The sequence below is a fragment of the Epinephelus lanceolatus genome, chromosome 14 (assembly GCF_041903045.1).
Source record: "Epinephelus lanceolatus isolate andai-2023 chromosome 14, ASM4190304v1, whole genome shotgun sequence".
Classification (NCBI taxonomy): domain Eukaryota; kingdom Metazoa; phylum Chordata; class Actinopteri; order Perciformes; family Serranidae; genus Epinephelus; species Epinephelus lanceolatus.
This window is the reverse complement of record NC_135747.1, coordinates 16,690,537-16,711,853: the sequence shown is the minus strand read 5'-3', so window position 1 is coordinate 16,711,853 and position 21,317 is coordinate 16,690,537. Positions and strand designations below refer to the sequence as shown.

General features: G+C 41.3%; 2 protein-coding genes across 2 annotated transcripts in view; one reads left to right on the top strand and one right to left on the bottom strand.

Moving 5' to 3' along the window:
* LOC117251665 (general transcription factor IIF subunit 2-like) overlaps positions 1–21,317 on the bottom strand; it is an 81,184-nt gene that overhangs the window by 37,876 nt on the left and 21,991 nt on the right. The window lies entirely within an intron of this gene.
* Positions 1,451–3,475, top strand: kctd4 (potassium channel tetramerization domain containing 4). Its single transcript, XM_033618156.2, has one exon. It carries the CDS (start codon positions 1,742–1,744, stop codon positions 2,516–2,518), a length of 777 nt encoding a protein of 258 aa, XP_033474047.1. The 5' UTR covers positions 1,451–1,741; the 3' UTR covers positions 2,519–3,475.

Below are 21,317 nucleotides of genomic sequence, written 5' to 3'. Positions count from 1 at the left end.
TTCTACAACAGAATTGTTGTTGGGGACAGAATCCAGTATAAACATAATGCTAGAGTGCAGGGTGTCTGCCCGACTGCTTGTACACACGTAAGAGCATCTGTTTTGTACTGTTTTTCTACTTCTCCAGTTAACAGATGACTCACAAGATCGAAGGTCGAGAGACACTGATAGACACACAGGGGTCTCTAGGCAGACTATGTATTCACAACACATCAATGTTCAGGTGCACACTTTCTAATGACCAAACACACTCTCTTCAAGTATCCCCTGGAAGTTAATACACATCTCCAACACAAATCTAGGAGACTATGCCACATTAAGTACTATAAGCCATTACCGCCAACCCAGAATGATACTTTCCAATCAGCACAGTGGCCAGTATGCTAAAGCATTAGCATAGAACAGATCCAATCGTCTACACTGTACACACAGATTTTCATTATGTTATTTATTCTGACTCACACACTGTGACTGCTCAGAAACCAAACACTTTATAGTAGCATGCCTTACCTTTGCAGCCTGTGTATTTCCTCATGTTTGATATGAAATGTGATTTTTACAAATCTGCAGTTGCACTGGGAGAGACACTGCTATGTAAAACACACACACAGACACACACAGACACACACAGACATGCAGTAGTGGTATGAGGCATTTGAACCAAATTACCAGTCGCGTGCAGCTCCTCTGAGGGGGGCCTACAGGCCAAACCATTAGCTAATTCAAAGCCTGTCCTTCATATCCAGACCATTGTCGACTGTAACTGGTCCATTTCCTCTACTGGACAATCAATGCACAAGTAACATTCGCTAAGACAGAGGACTGCTTGTTACTCTGCCAAAAAAAAAAAAAAGAAAGAAAGAAAACAGGATATCTACTGTTTATATAAATGCATTCCCTGTTGCTTTCATTTACATAAGTAAGGCTAGCAGCCTACTTCTGCCTGTCATAACCAGAGATGAGACAAAAAAAGCATGGCTGTCAAGCCCCGAATTAAACTGGACTCCTTTTCAAACAGATTCCAGTTCACATGTAGCACTGTGTGGTAAACAGATGGATGTGGCTGAAAAAGGAGATTCATATTCAGACTCTCACAAACTGAGACAGTTTCACACCACAAAAATTATGGAAGCAACCCCCCCTCCATCTGGTGAAGGGTGTGTGTATGTGTGTGTGTGTGTGTGTGTGTGTGTGAGTGTGAGTGTGAGCGCGCGCGCACGCGCGAGAGAGAGAGATCAGCTCCGATCCTTTTTATCTAAGATAATTAGGGAAAGGGAGCAAGCAAGAAAGAAAGAGCTGGAGTCCGTACTCTTCTGTTGTTTGCTCTCATATTCCCTCTCTCTCCTCCCTGAATGTGACGCTGTCTGCCCACCCACTCCTAAAGAGAGAGAGAGAGAGAGAGAGAGAGAGAGAGAGAGAGAGAGAGAGAGAGAGAGAGAGAGAGAGAGAGAGAGAGAGGAGGGACACCAAGCAGCAGAGAGAGCCAGTCTGTTTTCAGCTCCCAGTTCACTGTAGCTCCTGCCAGACAGCACTCATCCATCCACCATCACACACTCGCAGACACATTCACTCTCACTATACAACAGCTGACAACACCTTTTCATTTTCTCAGCAGCAGCACAGACTCACACAGCCAGATCCAAAAGAGACGAAAAAAAAAAAAAAAAACCCGACTCCATTTGTGCTGCAGACACACCAGCTCTGAGGAGGCTGGGTCGAGGCTGGAGAGGGTGACTGGAGAATGGAATGGAACCTCAGAAGGATGGAAAGTGAACTGAGGCACATCAACCCGGACCTGCTGCAGCCCAGCAAGAGCTTCAAGAAGCCCTCTTCAGGCACCATCACCATCAACGTAGGGGGGTTTCTGTACACCGCCCATCGGACCACCCTTGCCAAACACCAGGGTTCCTTTCTGGAAGAGCTGGCCAACGGTAAGAAGCCGGTTCAGCACACTGATTCCATGGGCAACCCATTCATCGATAGAGATGGTCCAGTTTTTCGCCATGTGCTCAACTACCTCCGAACTGGAGAGCTCCAGCTGCCCGACGACTTCCGGGAGGCAGGGCTCCTGCGACGGGAGGCTGATTTTTACCGTCTGAGTGAACTGGTGGAAAGCGTGGTCGAATGGGAAAGTCAGAGGGCGGCCCAGCGGGAGGCCGCCTTTTTGGAGATGACAGACAGCCATGAGAGGTCGCAGGGCCTCAAGGTGTACTGCAGTGACTCCACCTTCATCGAAAAGGTCAAAGCGCGGCTGGTGCAGATCTCCAAGAGCCGCCTGGATGGCTTTCCGGAAGAATTTGTGGTGTCGTCCAATGTGATCCAGTTCCGACACTTCATCAAGTCGGAGCCGGGATCACGGCTCGTTCTGAAGGAGGACAGCACATTTTTGTGCACACTTGACTGTCTGAAACTAGAGACAGTGATGCTAGCGCTGAGATCAGGCTACAAGCTGGTCACCAGCCTCGATAGCAGCAAAGGCTCTGTGGTGGCGGCTGAGGCCCTGCACTTTGTCAAGTAAGATAAGAGGGAAAAGAGGGAAGAGAGAAGAAGAGGGAGAGGCAGGGAGGGAGAAGAGTAGTGCCTGATTCCAAATCCACCCCGCTAATGTAAGGTATTGGCTTGAAGATCTTGTAACATGTGGTGAGCTGTAATGTGTTATTGGGTGGGAGAAGCATAACAGGTGGGTTAGACTGTCTCACAGGACTGTGTTTGTATCTTTTCTGCAAAAAGCTGTCTTACAGACACAAGATTTGATACATTTGGGGTAACAGCGGGTAATTCATTAACCTTTACACTGTCTTGTAAGCTAGTATTTATAGAATTCAGAATGATCCAGATCAACTTAGCGTTTATCATACCTAAACTGCATTTGATTGGACATCACACAAAAAGTACGACCCTAAACTATGAAAGACAAGCCATCAGTGAATCTTTCCATAGAGAGGACGAAGGGACCAAACAGAGTCTGAACATCGACAGCTTTATCAGTGGATTTGTCTCTGCACAAGGACTGCCTCTGCCGCTTTGTCAACAGCTGCAAAAGCCTTCAAAACCAGCCGTGATGTGCACTGTTGTGCCATTCAGCTTCGACTACAGTCTGTGCCTGTGTGTATGTGTGTGTTTTGCTATACACTGTGTGTGCTGTGTTTAGTTGGTTTAATAGCTTGTGTTTAGTTTATTAGCCTCTCTGGAGCCTGGGGGGAAACCCGCCGCGCATTGAGGTCGTGTTTGGATTGACTAACAAACTTGACATCCAAAAATCAAACTGAAGCAACACAAACTGTTTTCTCTGTGAACAAATTGAGTTTAAGTGCAAAGAACCGTGATTATTGTAAGGGCTTTGAATCTAGCATGATGCATGTGCACTAAATGAACTGTGTGTTTGTTAGTGCTGTGAGCCTCCGTGAAGTCAGTGCCACAATGCCTATTACTTTTCAATGTGAGTATTTTACAAATAAAAGTGACACTGAAACTATTGGGAAGTGTTTTGAGGTGTATCTGCAAAAGTCTGTGTACAGTCTAATGCCTGAGTAACTGCTTGGTGTAAGAAGCCTATGAAATTCTGTTATTATAATGCTAAATGTTGAAAGTTACTTTACATCATTATATAACATCAGACAGCTTGTGCACAGGGATGATGGCTATTTTGCTTGCATTCATTAGCATAAAAGGTATACTGATGACCATTAAATGCTGAGCCACATGAACTTAGTCCGTACATGGTGTAACTCTTTACCACTGAGGCAGGCAGGAGCATTATCTATCTAAAGTTTCCAGAATCTTCTGATGGAAAAAAAAAAATAAGTGGGAGTGACAAACTGAGCTGTCTCACACTTTGAGCTTAGCAAAACAACATTTTCTTGCATACAACTACTCTTTTTACACTTCTCTGCATGTGTTAAACACTGCTTCTCATGTCTGGAACAAACTACAAGGTGTGCAAAAACATTCAAGGATCACTGGGACAAAAATAACACTATGTGCAGCATATTCTTGGTCATTTCACACATTAGTTGTCAGAACAGTAGAGAATGTAATGTTCCTGAGTTTCTGCTCACTGTATTAAGACATCAGATCAAGTCCCACTTTGGACAGATTCAAAGTGGCTTCAATGGATTAACGCCTGGAAGATTTTCAAATACAGTCACCTACAGAAATAACAGCCCTTTAGTGTAATAGTCTATATCGCTGGTTGCCAACCTGGGGGTCACAACCTGCACCGGGGGTTGTCAAATCTTCATGGGCACGGCAAGGTGTTCTTGATTTTAGGGGGTGTAAAAAAAAGAAAAAAGAAAAACAATGAAATAAAAACAGTAGGCCTATATCTCGTTTTTTTTTACTTTGTGAAGAAAAATAAATTAAATTTTATTTCTAAAGTGTAGATTATTATTTAAGATATGAATTTCAAAAAAATGTCACAGGATAATGGCATGGTGAAGACCTGAACACAAGCTGTATTCACTCTCTGCTAAATGTCCTGCATTACAGAAGTATGCAGCTAAAACAACCAAAGATTTAATAGAACAATGGCCAGGCATCAGGCAGAAGAAAACACTGAAGCCTATTATGTATACTGAAAAAACATTATACAGACAGATAATTGTGTAGAAAGTTCCTAAAGTATCATAAAAAACCATCTCTGATGTAATATTCACAGGAAAAAATCTCACTTGTTTCACATAAACGTCCTGCTGTTATTGCCTTCACTATTTGGGTTATTTGTACAGGTCATCAGTTGTTCTATACTGTAATCTCTATGTATTGAATACAATATGAAATATCCATAAAATATGTCACTCAGTATGAGGTTGTCAGTTTACTCAATGTTGGGGATCGGGTCTCTTAAAAGGTTGGGAACCACAAATATGCTCCATCAATTTTATCATTTTCACCAAATCATTTAATCATTCAAATCATAATTTCACCAAAAGTAATTTTTAACATGTTTACATTAGGTGTCCCTCAGAGGTAGTATGGGAAGTAGACAGCGATATTTTTGGTGGCTTTTATACAGTATATTACTATAACTTTTTATTGAGGATAGAAAATTAGAATATGTATAGCTGCTTCATGTAGAGTACATTGTTAACAGGTTGTGGTAGATGCAACACACTTTGTATATCCTGTGTTTTTTGAGACTTAAAATCAGTATAAAGGGTGAAATAAATAATCTACCCTAAAGATGCAGATTTATGTGGAATTCAGTTCTGCCTGTTCACACTAGACAGACATGACCAGATGATGTATAAACTGAGGAACGACCAAACTACATTGTAACAGAAGTGAAAATGTCTCTCCATTTTGCCCTGTCCAATGACTGTCACTGCTGCTAAATCTGTTGCAGTAATTATTTCTACCAATGACTATAATTTGGAGAAACAAAAAAAACAATACATATAAATGTTTTAGATACTATGAAGAATTTTCTTTAAAAAACAATGTGTAGACTCATATAGAAGTCATTCCTCTAAATCATCACTTACTACAAGTGTTTGGTAGTGTGTTTTTCTGCAAAAATTCTCCCCTCTGCCTGTATGTCCTTATTTAATTCTCATTTTCTGTGCTCGTGATGTTTATGGGCATGTACCCAGCTGTGCGCAGGTGGTTTTGGGGCTTGATAAAAAAGGTAACAACCAGGTGCCAGAGAATAAGCAGCAGGCATCTGAAAGACACAGCACCTGAAAAAACCCACGCAGGTATAGCTAGGCAAAATACCAAATAAGAGTGAATCTGGGGCTGGCTTTCACTTTCACTGCTAAATGTGTTACAAACAGTTACCGCCATAGTATACTTTTAAAGACCCCCTTCATATCAGCTGAATATGTTTTTAACAACCCCCAGCACCTGAAGTTCTTACTTGGCTGCAGTGGGCGATCAGAGGTGCAGCAGACTTAAGGTTAATCAGAGGAGGCTGTTGGAACAATATTTTTAATTCTGGTGTTAAGTTTATTTTCAAAGTCATGCTGATGCTTCTCTATTAGACTTCTACTAATCTACTTATGATAAAACAACAGTCAAAAAGAGCCATTAATGATTTAAGCAAAAAAAAAACAACCACCCAGTGTCATCATACATTAATGTCAATCACACATTGTATGTTACCAATTTAATCTGAACATATTCAGCTCTGCTCGCACACCACCTGCTGTAATGGCTGACAGTAAGCTGTATTGGCTCGCTGCCACCACAGTGCAGCAACACCACCTGCAGAAGCCTTTGGGGAGTCCCTCCAAACCCTCCCCAGTTCCAGTAAGGATATTTGGTATTTTAAAGTAGGCCAGTCTGTGAGATAAATCCTGCCCTTTTCCCTCAAGGAGAACCTCTTTTTATCTCTCTGCATTGCACTCTGATGTGTGTCATTGTCAACTTAAGTATGACTATACTATTTCTCTAAGTCATGTGCAGTGAACATATTTACTGTTCCAACTTCAGTAATATAGTTGTCAAAAGTGAAAACTTAAGTTATTCCCCTCTAATTATACATTGACTTACTGGAACAATATGATTATTTCCCTCTCCTGATTTGTTTGTCTCATAATGAGACTCCCTCTATATGGTGATACAGGAATGCCCTGAGCTTATGACAACCATCATGAACTAGTTCACATGTACGAAATGGGAACAAAGTTGACTTTCTCTGGGTGGAGGTATTTTCCCACCACTTAACATTGTTTGGATTTTATCAAGTAAAAAGGAAGTATTGTGGACTAGATATGACAAACTAATTTTTAAAACTTTAATTAGTATCAGCAATAACAGACATAAATACGTGACATTATTGTAACAAATATCTCACGAAAAGCACAAATATCTCTCTCAATTAAATTAATAGGCACACAATGACGTACAGTAAATAAAGGGATACTCCAACAATTTTTTCAATGCACCTCCACAAAGGTGGGGGACATGACAGGGACAAATAAAAAAGGAAGGATTGAAATCGATACAGCAGAGACTGAGATATCCTAAATTTAACTCTAAACATATGACTCAAGTTCCGAAAATAATGGATCCTACATTTCCCATAATGCACCTCAACTGCATCTTTTGATTGACTTCCCCTGCCTGGTAAATGCAAACACCTTTCAAAAACCAGTGAAATGCACATTTTCAGTTATATTTTCTTTAGTTTCCAAAACGGTTAGCTCGGATTCACCAAAGTCACACAGCAACACAAACTAACTGATCGACCAGAAGCTCCTGTGTTCAGGGATGTTAAATTAATGTTTTCTCAGTAGAGTCTGGTAGCTTTGAGAAGAGCACAGATTGGAAACTGAAGACGTTAATGGCACACCCACTGGGAAGGGCTGTTTGCGTCAAAATAAAGCTGTAAAAATATTCTCCATATAGCGTACACTTGAGACTAACTGAATTGTTTTTAGTGGCTAAACTATGTTTTGCTGCCGTCCACTGCAGTACATTGCTTAACATCCATGCTAGTACTCCTGCCTGCTTCTCCAAACTGGGGATGTCCCAACTGCCATCTAATGCATGTAACACACTGAATATAGATAAGTACCTCACACAACCCCGTTTCAAAAGAGCTGCACTATTTCCCAAATACAGCTAGCCTTTTCAGCCCATATACATAGCTTGCTAAGTATATGAATTTGACTTCTGAGTCATAAAAACCACAAAACTCTGTGAGACAGGGATGACACAGATAAGGTTACACCCTACATCGCAATCTTTTATAAAAAACATTGGCAAGGAAGTGTACTCTCGTGCTGTAAAGCATTACGCACTTCTGGGGGATCCTACCCATAGTGCAAGAACAGGCACTCAGGCCGCAGAGTGGAAGTGATAAAGCATTAAGGCCAAACTGCCTCCCAACTTTATGAGTGGTTGCTGACGAGGCATTTAAAAAGGTTTTTTTTTAAAGTGGACTCACTCCACATAAAACGCTACATTACATCACTTCCAGCAAACTTTACAGGGAACAATGAGGGCAAAAAAGCATCACTAATCTGTTTTAACTGAATGATCTCTGGTCTAGCTCAGCTAAAAGCACAAGAACACTGAATCCTTCAGCATGTTCAAGTGTCGTTCACTAATGGGTTTGTTTTAGCCTACTGACAACGCTATCTTTACTCCACCTGCTCAACTGACTTTTCATTTTAGATGACAGACACTTGACTGTCCTGTTGTTACAGACGTGAACTAACCACAGACACTCGCCACGTTAATTAACTTACTGCAGTGCTCTGCTACAGAATGAATGCAGGAGAAACATTGGAATGAATGGTTTGTATAAGTTTGGCCTGGCAGGGGCTACAACTGGTCTGCACAGTTTTAAGGAAAACACTATTGAGGCACCATTCTATCTATTACAAGTCAGTGTACAATGATGTTGAAAATGTTAATTAAAGGTTAACTATAGAGTGCTAGCTTAGCAGTTATATGCCTCAGTGAATCTCATCTATGTCTGGGAAAACACAGATGCTTCACACACATCTTCCCCCTGGAAGATCTATACAATCAGCACAATTTCAAGACGGGCACCCATTCAGTATCTGACCAAATGCCTCCCCTTCTGTTCCTGAGGTATGGCGTTGGTTAATGGCCAGAAAATTGTTTTGCAGAACATTTTGATGTCACACTGAAGTTGGCCTTTGATTTTTTGGATATATGTCATCACTTTTTTATTATATTCTATTAGACATTTGTCTGAAATTTTGTCATGATTACCTATGAATTCTTGAGTTAAAGCCCTGAACCTGTTTTCCGAGCTCACAGTGACCTTGACCACTGACCACCAACTTTTAATCAATCAATCAATCAATCAATCAATCAATCAATCAATCAATTTTATTTATGAAGCCCAATATCACAAATCACAATTTGCCTCACAGGGCTTTACAGCATACGACATCCCTCTGGAAAAACTCCCCCAAAAAAAACCTTTAACGGGGAAAAAAACAAAAACAATTAATCAGTTCATTCTATAGTCCAAGTGAACACTGGTGCCAAATTTAAGGAAATTTACTTAAGGTTCTTGAGATATCGCGATCACAAGGATCAAACAGATGAGGTCACAGTGACCTTGACCTTTGACCACCAATATCTAAGCAGTTAACTATTGAGTCCACTATGTGGACGTCTGTGCCAAATTTTAAGAAATTCTGTACTTAGAGATGGACAAATGAACAATCTGAAAACATTATGCCTCTGGCTGCAGCTGTCGCCGGTGTGGAGGCATAAGGTTGCATAATGTTGTTTGAATGTCAAAGAGTGAATCTGACCAACATTTAAGTTAAGCTTTTTAAGCCCTTGGGAGCAGTGCAAACTGAGTAATATATCTGACCTTCTGCAAGTCAATAGGCTGATTATACTGGGTCACAAAAAAGGCCAATACTCATGTTTAATGACTGCATTTAAGGACAAAAAGGCTGCTTTGGCAGTGGCTGATGTTGCCGGTGCCAAAACAAATGCAAAACAAGTCTTGTTTGGTTTATGTCCAAACAATGTGAAGCAGGGATAACTCAAGATCCATTTATGGAAACTTGTGGGAATAGAAATGTTTACATTTAATAATTCCAAACATTGAAAAGCATTCATCTCCTTCAGAGCTTATTCTTGCTAGAGTGAAAAAAGCCTTTGTAAGTGAAAGTGAAATGGCCTCTTACTGCCTGCTGAAACTATGCAGAGTTGCCTTCAGCAGCTCTTAGTTACTGAGCATAGTGACAATGAGGCACCTTCGAATCAGCCCCCCCCCCCCGGTGTCTGAAACCATCTGCTCCTGCAGGCAATGTCGTCAAAACTGTCGGACCAGCCGCCACCAACCTCTGACATGAGGCGTACCTCTTCCTCAGCCCACTCCTCACAAACACCAACGACAAACATACAACACACACGTAACACTGTGTGCGTCAAATTACACATTCAAGAGAAGATAAACCCAGTGAACCTGTGCTGTTCCGATGTCACACCTCGCCACCCATACTTTTCTGTCAACAACATCAAACCTTTTTAATTGCAGATCAGCTTTGTGCATTTTTTATGACGGTGACTGCTTTACTTATTAGTCGCGGGGTCAAAGTGATCCACGCCTGATCAAAGAGCAGCTTGGTGATGATGAGGGAGGCAGGAGGTGCAGGCAGCAGAAAGAGGAGGGAGGTGATAACAGCAGTGAGAAAAGCTCAAACCATACTACTATCAACAGTCTCATCTCAGTCTTTTCACCTGTTGCCAGGCAAACTCACCTCCTACATCATACGTTCATAAGCTGCCCTCTTTCAGTCTCTAACACACGCGTGCACAAACACATACACACACACCCCTCCTTATTGCGATGCCTTAGTCATGTGGTGCAGCTCGGCCAGAAAATGACTAACATACCTCCGATTTTTATCTTTCAACTCCAGAAAGAGAGGCAATGGCAGAGAAGGAGGAGGAGAGAGAAAGTGATGAAGAGGAGGAGGGGAGGTCAGACCCTTTTCACTTCCACTCTCAGCTCAGACAAAAGGGACAGTAGCAACCATTATTCAGTCACAAAAAAAAGAGATGAGGCAGGGGTGGGCACAATGACACAGTGCGTATAGAGAATTGTTTTTCATGCAATAACATGTTTAGATATTTTTAGATTGAAGCTGATGCTTTAAATCTGAGCTTTTTCATACATGAAAAGTGTTTACCCCAAGAGCTGTACTTTCTCCTCAGGATACAAAAGCCTCTGAAACAGAATTTACACTTAAAAGAAACCATTTGGCCTCAGATTCAACCTTAAAGACTTGTTTTTCTGCCAAAACCATTCTGCTAGTGGAGTGAGATAAATCCATTTGTTCCCAGTGCAGTTACTCTTGTTTCAGGAATTTTATACCAACAAATAATCTCCTATCCATGTCTTGAAATTGAATTGAAAAAGCCCACTCACTGCTCCTGTACCCCTTTAAAACTTGAACATATTTGTAAAACTACTTAAATCTGATTAAAATGCATTAAAATAAATTCACTTTTTTGACAGAATAAATTCAACTACCAGTGTAATGTTGATAGATTCTACAATTCAAATGTTAACTCATAATCTGCTGAATATTTCTTTCAAATGATCCATAATTTGGTTCATAAAATGCTGGAGAAAAATGTCACAATTTCTCAGAGCCCAAGGTGATTCATACTCCTCAAAAACCCTGAAATATCCAGAAAAGACAGATATACAGCAAATCACCACCAGCAAGAAGCTGAAACTAGGTAGCGGTAAAGAGGTCACATCAGAAAAAAAAAGACGTGAGGAGGATCTTAGCTGAGGCAGATCGAGGAAGTCAGAACCAAGCTGTTCCCCACCTTCCTGCTGTATGTGCGTCAGTGGCAATTAACGCTCTATGACACAACACGTCATTAGAGGCTGCAACAGACAGGTGTGTGTGTGTCCATGTGACAGTGTGTTATGTTACCAATAATGTATCGTGTCTGTCTTGTAGGGTGTAAATGACTGACACAACACTTGTTCCAGATTCTGATTTCTGATTTATTTTTTAATTTTGCCAAATTCTGTGTTTTACAGTTTAAGCACATTTTGTCATCAGAAATAGTTTCTAATCATGTGGTGGATGAATAAAATTTCATCAATTAGATGACAGATAAATTTAAATTCATATTGGCAAAACAACACTGCACTATTTTCGATAATTTAATGATTTCTTACATTTCCTAATTTATAAGGGACGCAGGTGCAGTATTTTGTACTTCCTGTGAATATGATCCAAATAATCTTATTTCCATATATGTACTTACACTGTAATAACACCTTATTTTGAAAAGCCAACTTAGTCACGTGATTATCCTGGGCTGTTTAAATGTATTCACAGGGGCACTCAAACTTTAACAGGAGCTGCCGGTTTGACCGCACGTGAGTGACAGCTGGCATGATGCAGAAACATCAGACACTGCCTCAGGACGACCAGAGAAACACATGAGAATAGGATTTGACCTAGCTTTGCTGACCGAGATATAGACTACAGTCAAGCTAGCTGTCTTTCGCATCTCCATGATCAAACCTGCCAACACTGAAGATGGACAACTGCCGGTGTGTGGGGGGGACTGAGCCCTGTCTTTGGTGAAGCACACAGAGAGCAGAGGACAGAAGCAACGTGCCTGTAAGTGACACCAAAACATTGTGGAATAGTTTTTATCCCCTGATCATTCGGGTTAAGCACTGTAAAATAAAATTCAAAAGCACTTAATGATAATAAAACCTTGATTTTTACCTCCGCCAAGGAGGTTATGTTTTCGCCGGCGTTGGTCTGTTTGTTTGTCTGCAAAATAACTCAAAAAGTTCTTAACGGATTTTGATGAAATTTTCAGGAAAGGTTGATACATAGGATGGGACAAGGAACAGATGATAAAATTCTGGTGGTGATCGGTTGAAGCGAAATGGATAAAATAATAAAATGGTGGGAAATCCGAGCTGCTTGGCGGTGGTCTGCGCTCTCCGAGTGCTTTTCTAGTTATAAAATGCATCCACATTTTGGCCAATTTCACAATATCTACAGTTGTTTCCATTTTTATTATCAAAAAGGGCATTTTTCATTGCACAATGTACAACAAAATTTGGTGTCCAGCTCCTGAAAGCTTCTGCTGAGGCTTCATAACTGAAACTTGTCCAGTGTTAACAGGTGTGTAAACCCTGTTTCCACCAAGCAGTACAGTATGGTACAGTTCAGTTTGGTATGTTTTTTTCTCCTTTCCGCTGTGGAAAGTTGTGGATGGTACCAATGGAACTCTTCTGTACTACAGTTGCAATCAAAATTATTCAACCCCCATTGCATATTAGGCTTATTGGCAAAATGTACAATTTTTCAGCTGTTTGCAATAAACAAAGTAGACAAGAACAGTTGAAATAGTTTAATAAAACTAATATTACCATAGTTTTTATCCAAATTCAACACAAAATGCTACTTTTAATCACTACTGCAGTCTCAAAATTATTCAACCCCCTGTTTCAAGCACACTTGGTGCAACTAATCAAGGGCTTCATTAGTTCAGGTGTGCTTGAGACAGAACACATAAATACCTGGACTGGCTAGGGTTTTGTTGAGAGTGACGTTTGATTGCATGTTAGAAATATGGCTAAGTCAAAAGAATTGTCCAAAAAGTTCAGAGAAGAAATCATTGCCTTGCACAAACAAGGAAAAGGATACAAAACAATAGCAAAAGCTCTGAATGTTCCTAGAGATACAGTTGGAAGCATAGTTCGCAAGTTCAAAGTTAAAGGAACAGTGGCTACACTACCTGGACGTGGCAGAAAGAGGAAACTATCAGCGGCTGCCACCAGATTCCTGAGGAGGCAAGTGGTCAAAAACCCTCGAGTGACTGCAAAAACACCTGCAGCAAGACTTGGTGGCAGCAGGCACTGAGGTTTCAGTTTGTACAATAAGGCGCATACTAAACACCGAAGGGCTCCACGCCCGGACTCCAAGACGTACATCACTACTGACCCAAAAGCACAAGAAAAGTCGGCTCCATTATGCTCAAAACCATATAAATAATGGTGCGTTCCAGGCAACCCGTAACTCGTGTTTTCACAACCTGTAACCCGTGAAAGTGCACTGGAACGGCAGTCAAACCCGTAACTTCCCACCCGTGAACTCGTACCAGATCGATGTACTCCCAGTTACGGTTTCTGACGTCACACAGCCCTCTAAACCAATTACCTTACTCCTCTAAACAACAATGGCAGCCCTATGGATGCGGTGTTGATGCAGGTGATACATGGCGAGAAATAGACATAAAATAACCGTAATGTTAACGCATTATTGGCAGCCGCTCTAACAGCTGGTTTCTAGTGCAAGAATAAATCAATACAAAATACGTTTCCAAACACACAGATAACGTAAAAAAATAGCCTATAATAGCATCTGTGACCCTATCCTCCTCCGTTTCACTCAAATAAGCAAGGAGCAGGTACCTTTGGCAATAGCAATAATGGGGAAGCACAAACAAACAGTTCGCCATGTTCAACGTTAAACAGGAAATAACTGGCAGTTTGCCATAACTTTCCTGGAACGCTACAAAGTCGTAACTCGTGACTTGAAGTCGTGACTTACGAGTTCAAAAGCCTGCCTGAACGCACCATAAGCCACAGAAGTTTTGGAATTCTGTTCTGTGGAGTGATGAAACAAAACTGGAACTCTTCGGGCCTATGGAACAGCGGTATGTCTGGAGGAAGAAGAATGAAGCATATGCTGAAAAGAACACCCTGCCTACAGTGAAGCATGGCGGTGGCTCAGTGATGCTCTGGGGCTGCTTTGCTGCCTCTGGCACTGGAAACCTGCAGCGTGTGGAGGGCACAATGGATTTAGTCAAGTATCAGGAAATCTTAGGTAAAAACGTTGTGCCATCTGTGAGGAAGCTGAAGCTTGGGCGTCATTGGACCTTCCAACAGGATAATGATCCCAAGCATACCTCAAAGTCCACCAAGGCTTGGTTTCAGAAGAAGAAATGGAAGATTCTAGAGTGGCCGTCACAGTCGCCTGACTTGAACCCCATAGAAAATCTCTGGTGGGATTTGAAGAAGGCGGTTGCAAAACGCACACCCAAGAATATTATTGAACTGGAGGCCATTGCCCATGAGGAATGGGCTAAGATTCCTCAGGAACGCTGTCTGAAGCTGGTGTCTGGCTATGCATCACGTTTGCAGCAGGTCATAACAGCAAAAGGGTGCTCTACTAAGTACTGAAGATGCTTGTCATGAAGGGGGTTGAATAATTTTGAGACTGCAGTAGTCATTAAAAGTAGCATTTTGTGTTGAATTTGGATCAAAACCCTTGTAATATTAGTTTCATTGAACTACTTAAACAGTTCTTGCGTAATGTTTATTGCAAACAGCTGAGAAATTGTATATTTTGCCAATAAGCCAGCCTAATATGCAATGGGGGTTGAATAAATTTGATTGCAACTGTATGTTTTGGTCCCCCCTCTGTTGGGGTACCTAGTACACAGATCTGGTACTAAAAGGTGGAGCTGTGAACACTGCAGTCCGTTGACTGGTCAATAGCCGCATATATTGCCTACATTCTAATCCTCACTCTGAGACGGACTAACTGCACAAACCCACTACTTCTAAATATCCCAGAGAGAGAGACTCTCACTGCAGCCTGTTTTATTTCATTCTTGCCCTGTGTGCAGCCCCATTCTGTGGACAATAAACTAGGTGCTAACTTCCATCTGTGTCCCCAGTAATGAGGAAATACAGTGAGTGCTGGACGGAGCAGTGAGTGACAACAACCCCGCCCACATTTAAGAGTACTGTTTGTGGTGGAAACGCTAGAAGGACGTAGGGTCTAGGTTCCATGTCTGAAAGGTTACTTTTGGTTTGGTGGAAATGGGGCTTAAGAGACCTGCTGTGGCCAAGGCAAAAACACAAATGGCTCTATCTGGAGCCAGTGCTTGATATGTCACTTTGTTCTGGACTACTGTAGAACAACATGGAAGAGGACTCATTGTGTATGTAGAGATAAATGGCTCATTCTAAGATAACGAAAAAACAATGATTCTTATTTTTAGGTGATTTAAAAACTAAAAAAAAAAACCTAGTTATGATTATTATATACAATTTCTATCAACAGATGCCCCTCAATACTACACACTGGACCTTTAATATTCCACACATTGGCACACACTCACGTGTACTTGCCATGCAGACAAAATAATAAAAATGTGTTATCAGATTAGTTTATATTGTGCTCACATGGTCCCTGTTTCTACTGTAAAAAAAATACTTATTTTTTATAGTTTTAGACTAATGCAAAAAAATAAAGTATATGTACAAAATGACAGAGGGTTCATATTTCAAAATCCCTTCACCCCGTTCATCCTTCCTCATCATTACCACATGGAGCCACGTGAGCGAATCTACTTCTGTTGACTGACAGGAGGTCATGCGGCACTTTAATGCTTCTGAAATGTCACAAAGTGCTCACAAAGAAACACCTGATTACAAGTATTACTGGTATTATTTGAAACTGCATGTTATGAATAATGACCAACACGCAGACACAGGATGAAAAAGAGGCATCTTGTGCAGCAGCATTGCCGAGGGAAAGCCATGTCACACACGTTTAATGTACTTAATGGACTGTTAAAGTTCACACAGTAGGGTACAAGCACAGCAGGCCGCAGTTTTAACTGCTTTTGATTGTGTGACTGATCAGGGAACATCCCCGCACTTGCATGCAGACGCACATACATGTTACCATGGTTACCAAATGATTCACATAAATGTATACTTTGCTTGTACACATGTATTTTAAGACTGTTTCCTGGACAGTTCACAATCAGCAGATGGACTTAATATTAGTTTGGCTTTTGAATCATGCTAAATTTGCATATCTCCTATTTAAAAATTCTGTGATCCATTTGCTGTCACACCACACACAAAACACACCAGAGTCTGCTTGGGGGTGGATGGAGATCCTCCTGTTTGAGCGGTCAGACCAGTTTCTTGGTCAGTTTTAACATCAGTCCAAACTATCCTGATGTGGCAAATCTTTGTTTTAACTGAAAACAACAAAGCAAAGTTTAAGTACAACAACACCTATAGATGTGATCAGATGACAGGAGGCCCCTAAAAAAAGGACCTCATGTGTTGTCAGTGGTGAATGTTACTATTTCAAGTTTCAGAAATAACAAGATATCTTGCTGCCAGGAATTACATGAGGTTGGAGTCTAGTATTTAAATTTTTGTTGGCGCTATGTGCTATTTTTACAGTATATATGTTGGCGTACTGGTTATTTTCTGTGCCTCTGAGCCAACAATGAAGCTGCCATGTGTAGGTCTGCTGTGTGCACTGTACATAATGGACCAAAGGGTACATTCACACTGTAAAGACAGGGTTTTTCCTGTCTTAAAATGAGGCGGAGGTGGTACCACATGTGCATGTGTGCTTTCAACTGGCTCAAGCAAACACCTTCTACATGTTTTGGCTGTTTTTCATTTTATAACTAATCAAAAAAACCTAGACTTTAACCTTAAAATAAATTCCACTTCAAGTATGGATGTTGCTGCAAAGAAACTTCATTTCATTTGAACTTTGACCAACAAAATCTAATCAGTCCAAGTGGATGTTTGTCCCAAATTTGAAGGAATTTCCTCGATGCACTCTTGAGATATCCCGCTCACAGGAATGAGACAGATGGACGGATAGATGGACAGATGGATGGGTGGATGGACAAACAATCCGAAAACATAATGCTTCCAGCCATGGCCGTCGTTGGCGCGGAGGCATAAAAATTGTGTTTAAAGTAATCTCCCCTTATGCAAGTTTACAAGACACGTATAAGACAGCCTGTCCTTTCAATCTAAATTTTTTTTTTATTTTACATCCAATTCTAAAGTAGTTTCTTTTATCAGTGTATGTGGCAGTCATGTTCAACTGCATTGTAATGAGCTAATATATTTAACAAATGTCTGTTTGAAGTTTTGTGCTGATAAAGTGGAGATGAAACTGATTTTAAACGTTGTAGTCTCAGTACAAGACAGCTTTCAGACATACATATGGAGCTGCACAGAGCAGCGTTCACAGTCCCACTGCCATTTGCAATTGCTTTTATTTATTCCAACTGACAATATAAAATGATCATCGAACAGCAGGGAAAACAAGTTTTGTTTTCTTTAGTGATTTCTTTGTTGTGTTGGCAAAGGCAGGGCGAGATGGAATTTGACGGAGGCGGTCGCCTTGTGATTCTCTATGCAAGAAAAACCCTGAAAGAGGTATAAGAGGGAGAGTGGGAAGGCACTTACCCCACAGCCCTCCAACAGACTGATCCTGCCAGGCACATGCCTAGCAGTCAGTAGATATATAAAGATTTGTGGCTGTAAGAGAGACAACAGTTAATAAGCACAAGTATTTATCCGCACACTCTCCACCACACATCTGTTTCTTGAGAGAATATTATTTCTGTTTTGGATATAAATTTAAATGTTTGAGAAAATGCTCCATTTCCCTTCTGAATCATGTCTCCCACATGTCTGTCAAATCTGAATTATGATGACTAGAAGCTGCTGCAAGTTTCACACCTAAACTCAGCACAGAGCTGAACGTACAGTATGCATTAATCATACAGCCTTACTGGATTTTTTTTTCCCCTTCAAGGGCTCACTGCTACATTTGGGAGTGCTGGGGCACGACTATCTGAGCACGATATATTCAGCTCAGGCCTCATTTGGACAATGCAGAGCAGCAACTCTCCACTGACAGCCAGACTAATGGTGGGTGAGCAGCTTTTTTAAGGCCGAGTGAAGCAAGTTTTGTTACTGTTGAGTAAAAGCCTCCCACACAACCCAAAAGATTTTCTTGCTCAGACATCTCACACAAAAGCAACACAACCATATGGACTGTGTGACCTGTGTGGAGGAACCGCCATCATATCAGATGTGGACAACACAGACTGGCTAATATTACATTTTTAGTACAAGCCACTATCCAGCCTGCCCATGCATTGGTCTAACAATAATGGGATTCTTTGTATTCATGTGTTGGTGTACACTTATGCAATCTACCGTATTTTTTTGTGTTAGGAGTAATGACATTACCATTAACATAATGGGCTCTGTAGACAAAGCAGCAAGGGTCATGACAGAGAAACCTCAGCACTTTTCCTCTGTAACGTCAAAGAAAACATGACTTTAAGAGGTTACGTCCCTCACATCTTCTCACAATGGGCTTTACGATAACCTATTTGGTCTTTCAACAATCTGCTGACAGAGGTTTACATCCTATCTACTGGTGACAGAGCATCACGTGTGGCCCTCTGTCATTATTCTGGGTGTCACGTGTCTCTTGTGTGGGAGCACAGCAGGGGTTGGGCAAACCTTTATTTTCAAGAAGCAAAACAGAAATGAGAGCGCAGATGACATTTCTCTGGCGAAACAATAGCTGGCTCACTCTCCTATTTTCACCTTGGGCAACAACAAACATGCATCTCTGAGAAGAATAGCAGGCCCTGAGTCACAGTGATTCAGCCCCCTGCTTCACTGTGACTACAGGGAAAAACAAATGTGAGATCTGCATTTTTTTTAAGGAACCGGTGGTCGTACCAAATTTTCATCCACAAATTTAGACTTTTGTTTTCTCGTAAAATGCAGCAGATTTTTCATGTATTGAGAGATGGATTTATACCCAGTGTAAAGCAGCAACAGTCCGTCTACCTGCCCAATTTCTCTAGGCACTGGAAAATTGAAAGCCCTTATTTCCTGTATTTCCTGTATGTCCCAAAGCAACTGGTAACACTTCTCTGCATGTGGTGAAAACACCTATTATCAAGTTGCCTTCAAACAAGATACTTTACACTGAAATGCCCCAGTGTCCTTTTACAGTGCCAGGTAGTGAAATACTGTTTTTAATGGGTAGTAGAGGTGTAATTCTTAAGCTACCAGAATTTAATAATGTTGATTCCTTCAGCTCCTTGCCTAGCTCTTTCTCTCTGTTTATTATGAGACTACTTCTACAGGAGTGTTAGCTCTGTGCCTGTCACACACACAGTGATAGAGCTAACTGTTAGTATCACACGGCTAACGTTACCACAGGGTTATTAATGTGTTAAACGACAGAGCCGAGCCGTTTCGGTGTCAGTGTGAGTTTATTGGGACTGTTTAATGGCTCCGTGTCAGATGTTGGCCGCTGCTGCTGTGTTAGCGTGTGCTAACTGGGCAGTGCTGCGTCAAATGGCAGCAACAGCTAATCATCAGCAATCCGCTGTCACCTCCACCTACTGCCTACCATAAATAGAATCTAATTCTGTGAGGAAAACTGAATGCTCTTAATAAAAGGCTCTGAATCCAAGACAGCATCGCCAGTATTTTTACTATTTTCACTAGTTGCTGCGAAAATAGGCATCTCAGGCCACAACAAACCCAAAATGAACCGGTGAAATTCTGGAGGGACTGATAAATGATCAAAGAGTTTAGACTAAATACTAAAAAAACACCTGTCAGCATAGTGCAATACAGAGTCCAGACTGACACTACATTTAAAACCACACCTCTCCAGAACTATTTTAATTATGATCTCCATGGAGGTAGGTTTTATTGCAGGACTTGCTTTATTAGACCACATTAGCTAGATGTAATTAACAAACCACCAACTGAGTGTATGAAGATGAGGCTGTACTGGCACTATTTCTTTTAAAGGCAGTACATATGTATGTGTATTTTTTTTTTTGACACAGTTCATTTATGTTCTTGACAATAACCTACAGTGGATAAAAATGTCCTGTGTGTGTAACAAGCAAAATGTATGCGTGTAGTGAACTTGCCAATGCAGGCACATCTTACTGTCTGAATAATACGCCCTTTAAATAGAAAGAAAATACTGCGCCATTGGGCCCTATCTTAGACCAGGTGCAAAGCGGCACACAGTGCAGCGCAACTGTCATTGATTGTTTCAGACCAAGTTTTCATTTTCATTTTCACAGCCAGCACCCAAGTTTTTGGGCCCATCTGTGCATCCATGGGTGTATAGGTCTTAAAATGAGATGTGGTCAGATGCATTGTTGGGACACTGCTATATTGAAGCTGCAGAAAGCGACTGCACCACTGACTTAAAGGGGGTATTATTCTGCACCTATACTGAACAAAAATATAAACGCAACACTTTTGTTTTTGCTCCCATTTTTCATGAGCTTAACTCAAAGATCTAAAACATTTTCTATATACACAAAAGACCATTTCTCACAAATATTGTTCACAAATCTGTCTAAATGTGTGTTAGTGAGCACTTCTGCTTTGCCGAGATAATCCATCCCACCTCACAGGTGTGGCATATCAAGATGCCGATTAGACAGCATGATTATTGCACAGGTGTGCCTTAGGCTGGCCCCATTAAAAGGCCACTCTAAAATGTGCAGTTTTGCTTTACTGGGGGGGGTCTGGGGGGGTCAGAAAACCAGTCAGTATCTGGTGTGACCACCATTTGCCTCACGCAGTGCAACACATCTCCTTCGCATAGAGTTGACCAGGTTGTTGATTGTGGCCTGTGGAATGTTGGTCCCTCTTCAATGGCTGTGCGAAGTTGCTGGATATTGGCAGGAACTGGAACACGCTGTCGTATACGCCGATGCAGAGCATCCCAAACATGCTAATTGGGTGACATGTCCGGTGAGTATGCTGGCCATGCAAGAACTGGGATGTTTTCAGCTTCCAGGAATTGTGTACAGATCCTTGCAACATGGGGCCGTGCATTATCATGCTGCAACATGAGGTGATGGTCGTGGATGAATGGCACAACAATGGGCCTCAGGATCTCGTCACAGTATCTCTGTGCATTCAAAATGCCATCAATAAAATGCACCTGTGTTCGTTGTCCATAACATACGCCTGC

Bases quoted from the DNA above. Each gene is read 5' to 3' on its own strand.
- kctd4 (XM_033618156.2), top strand. From the start codon at position 1,742: ATGGAATGGAACCTCAGAAGGATGGAAAGTGAACTGAGGCACATCAAC.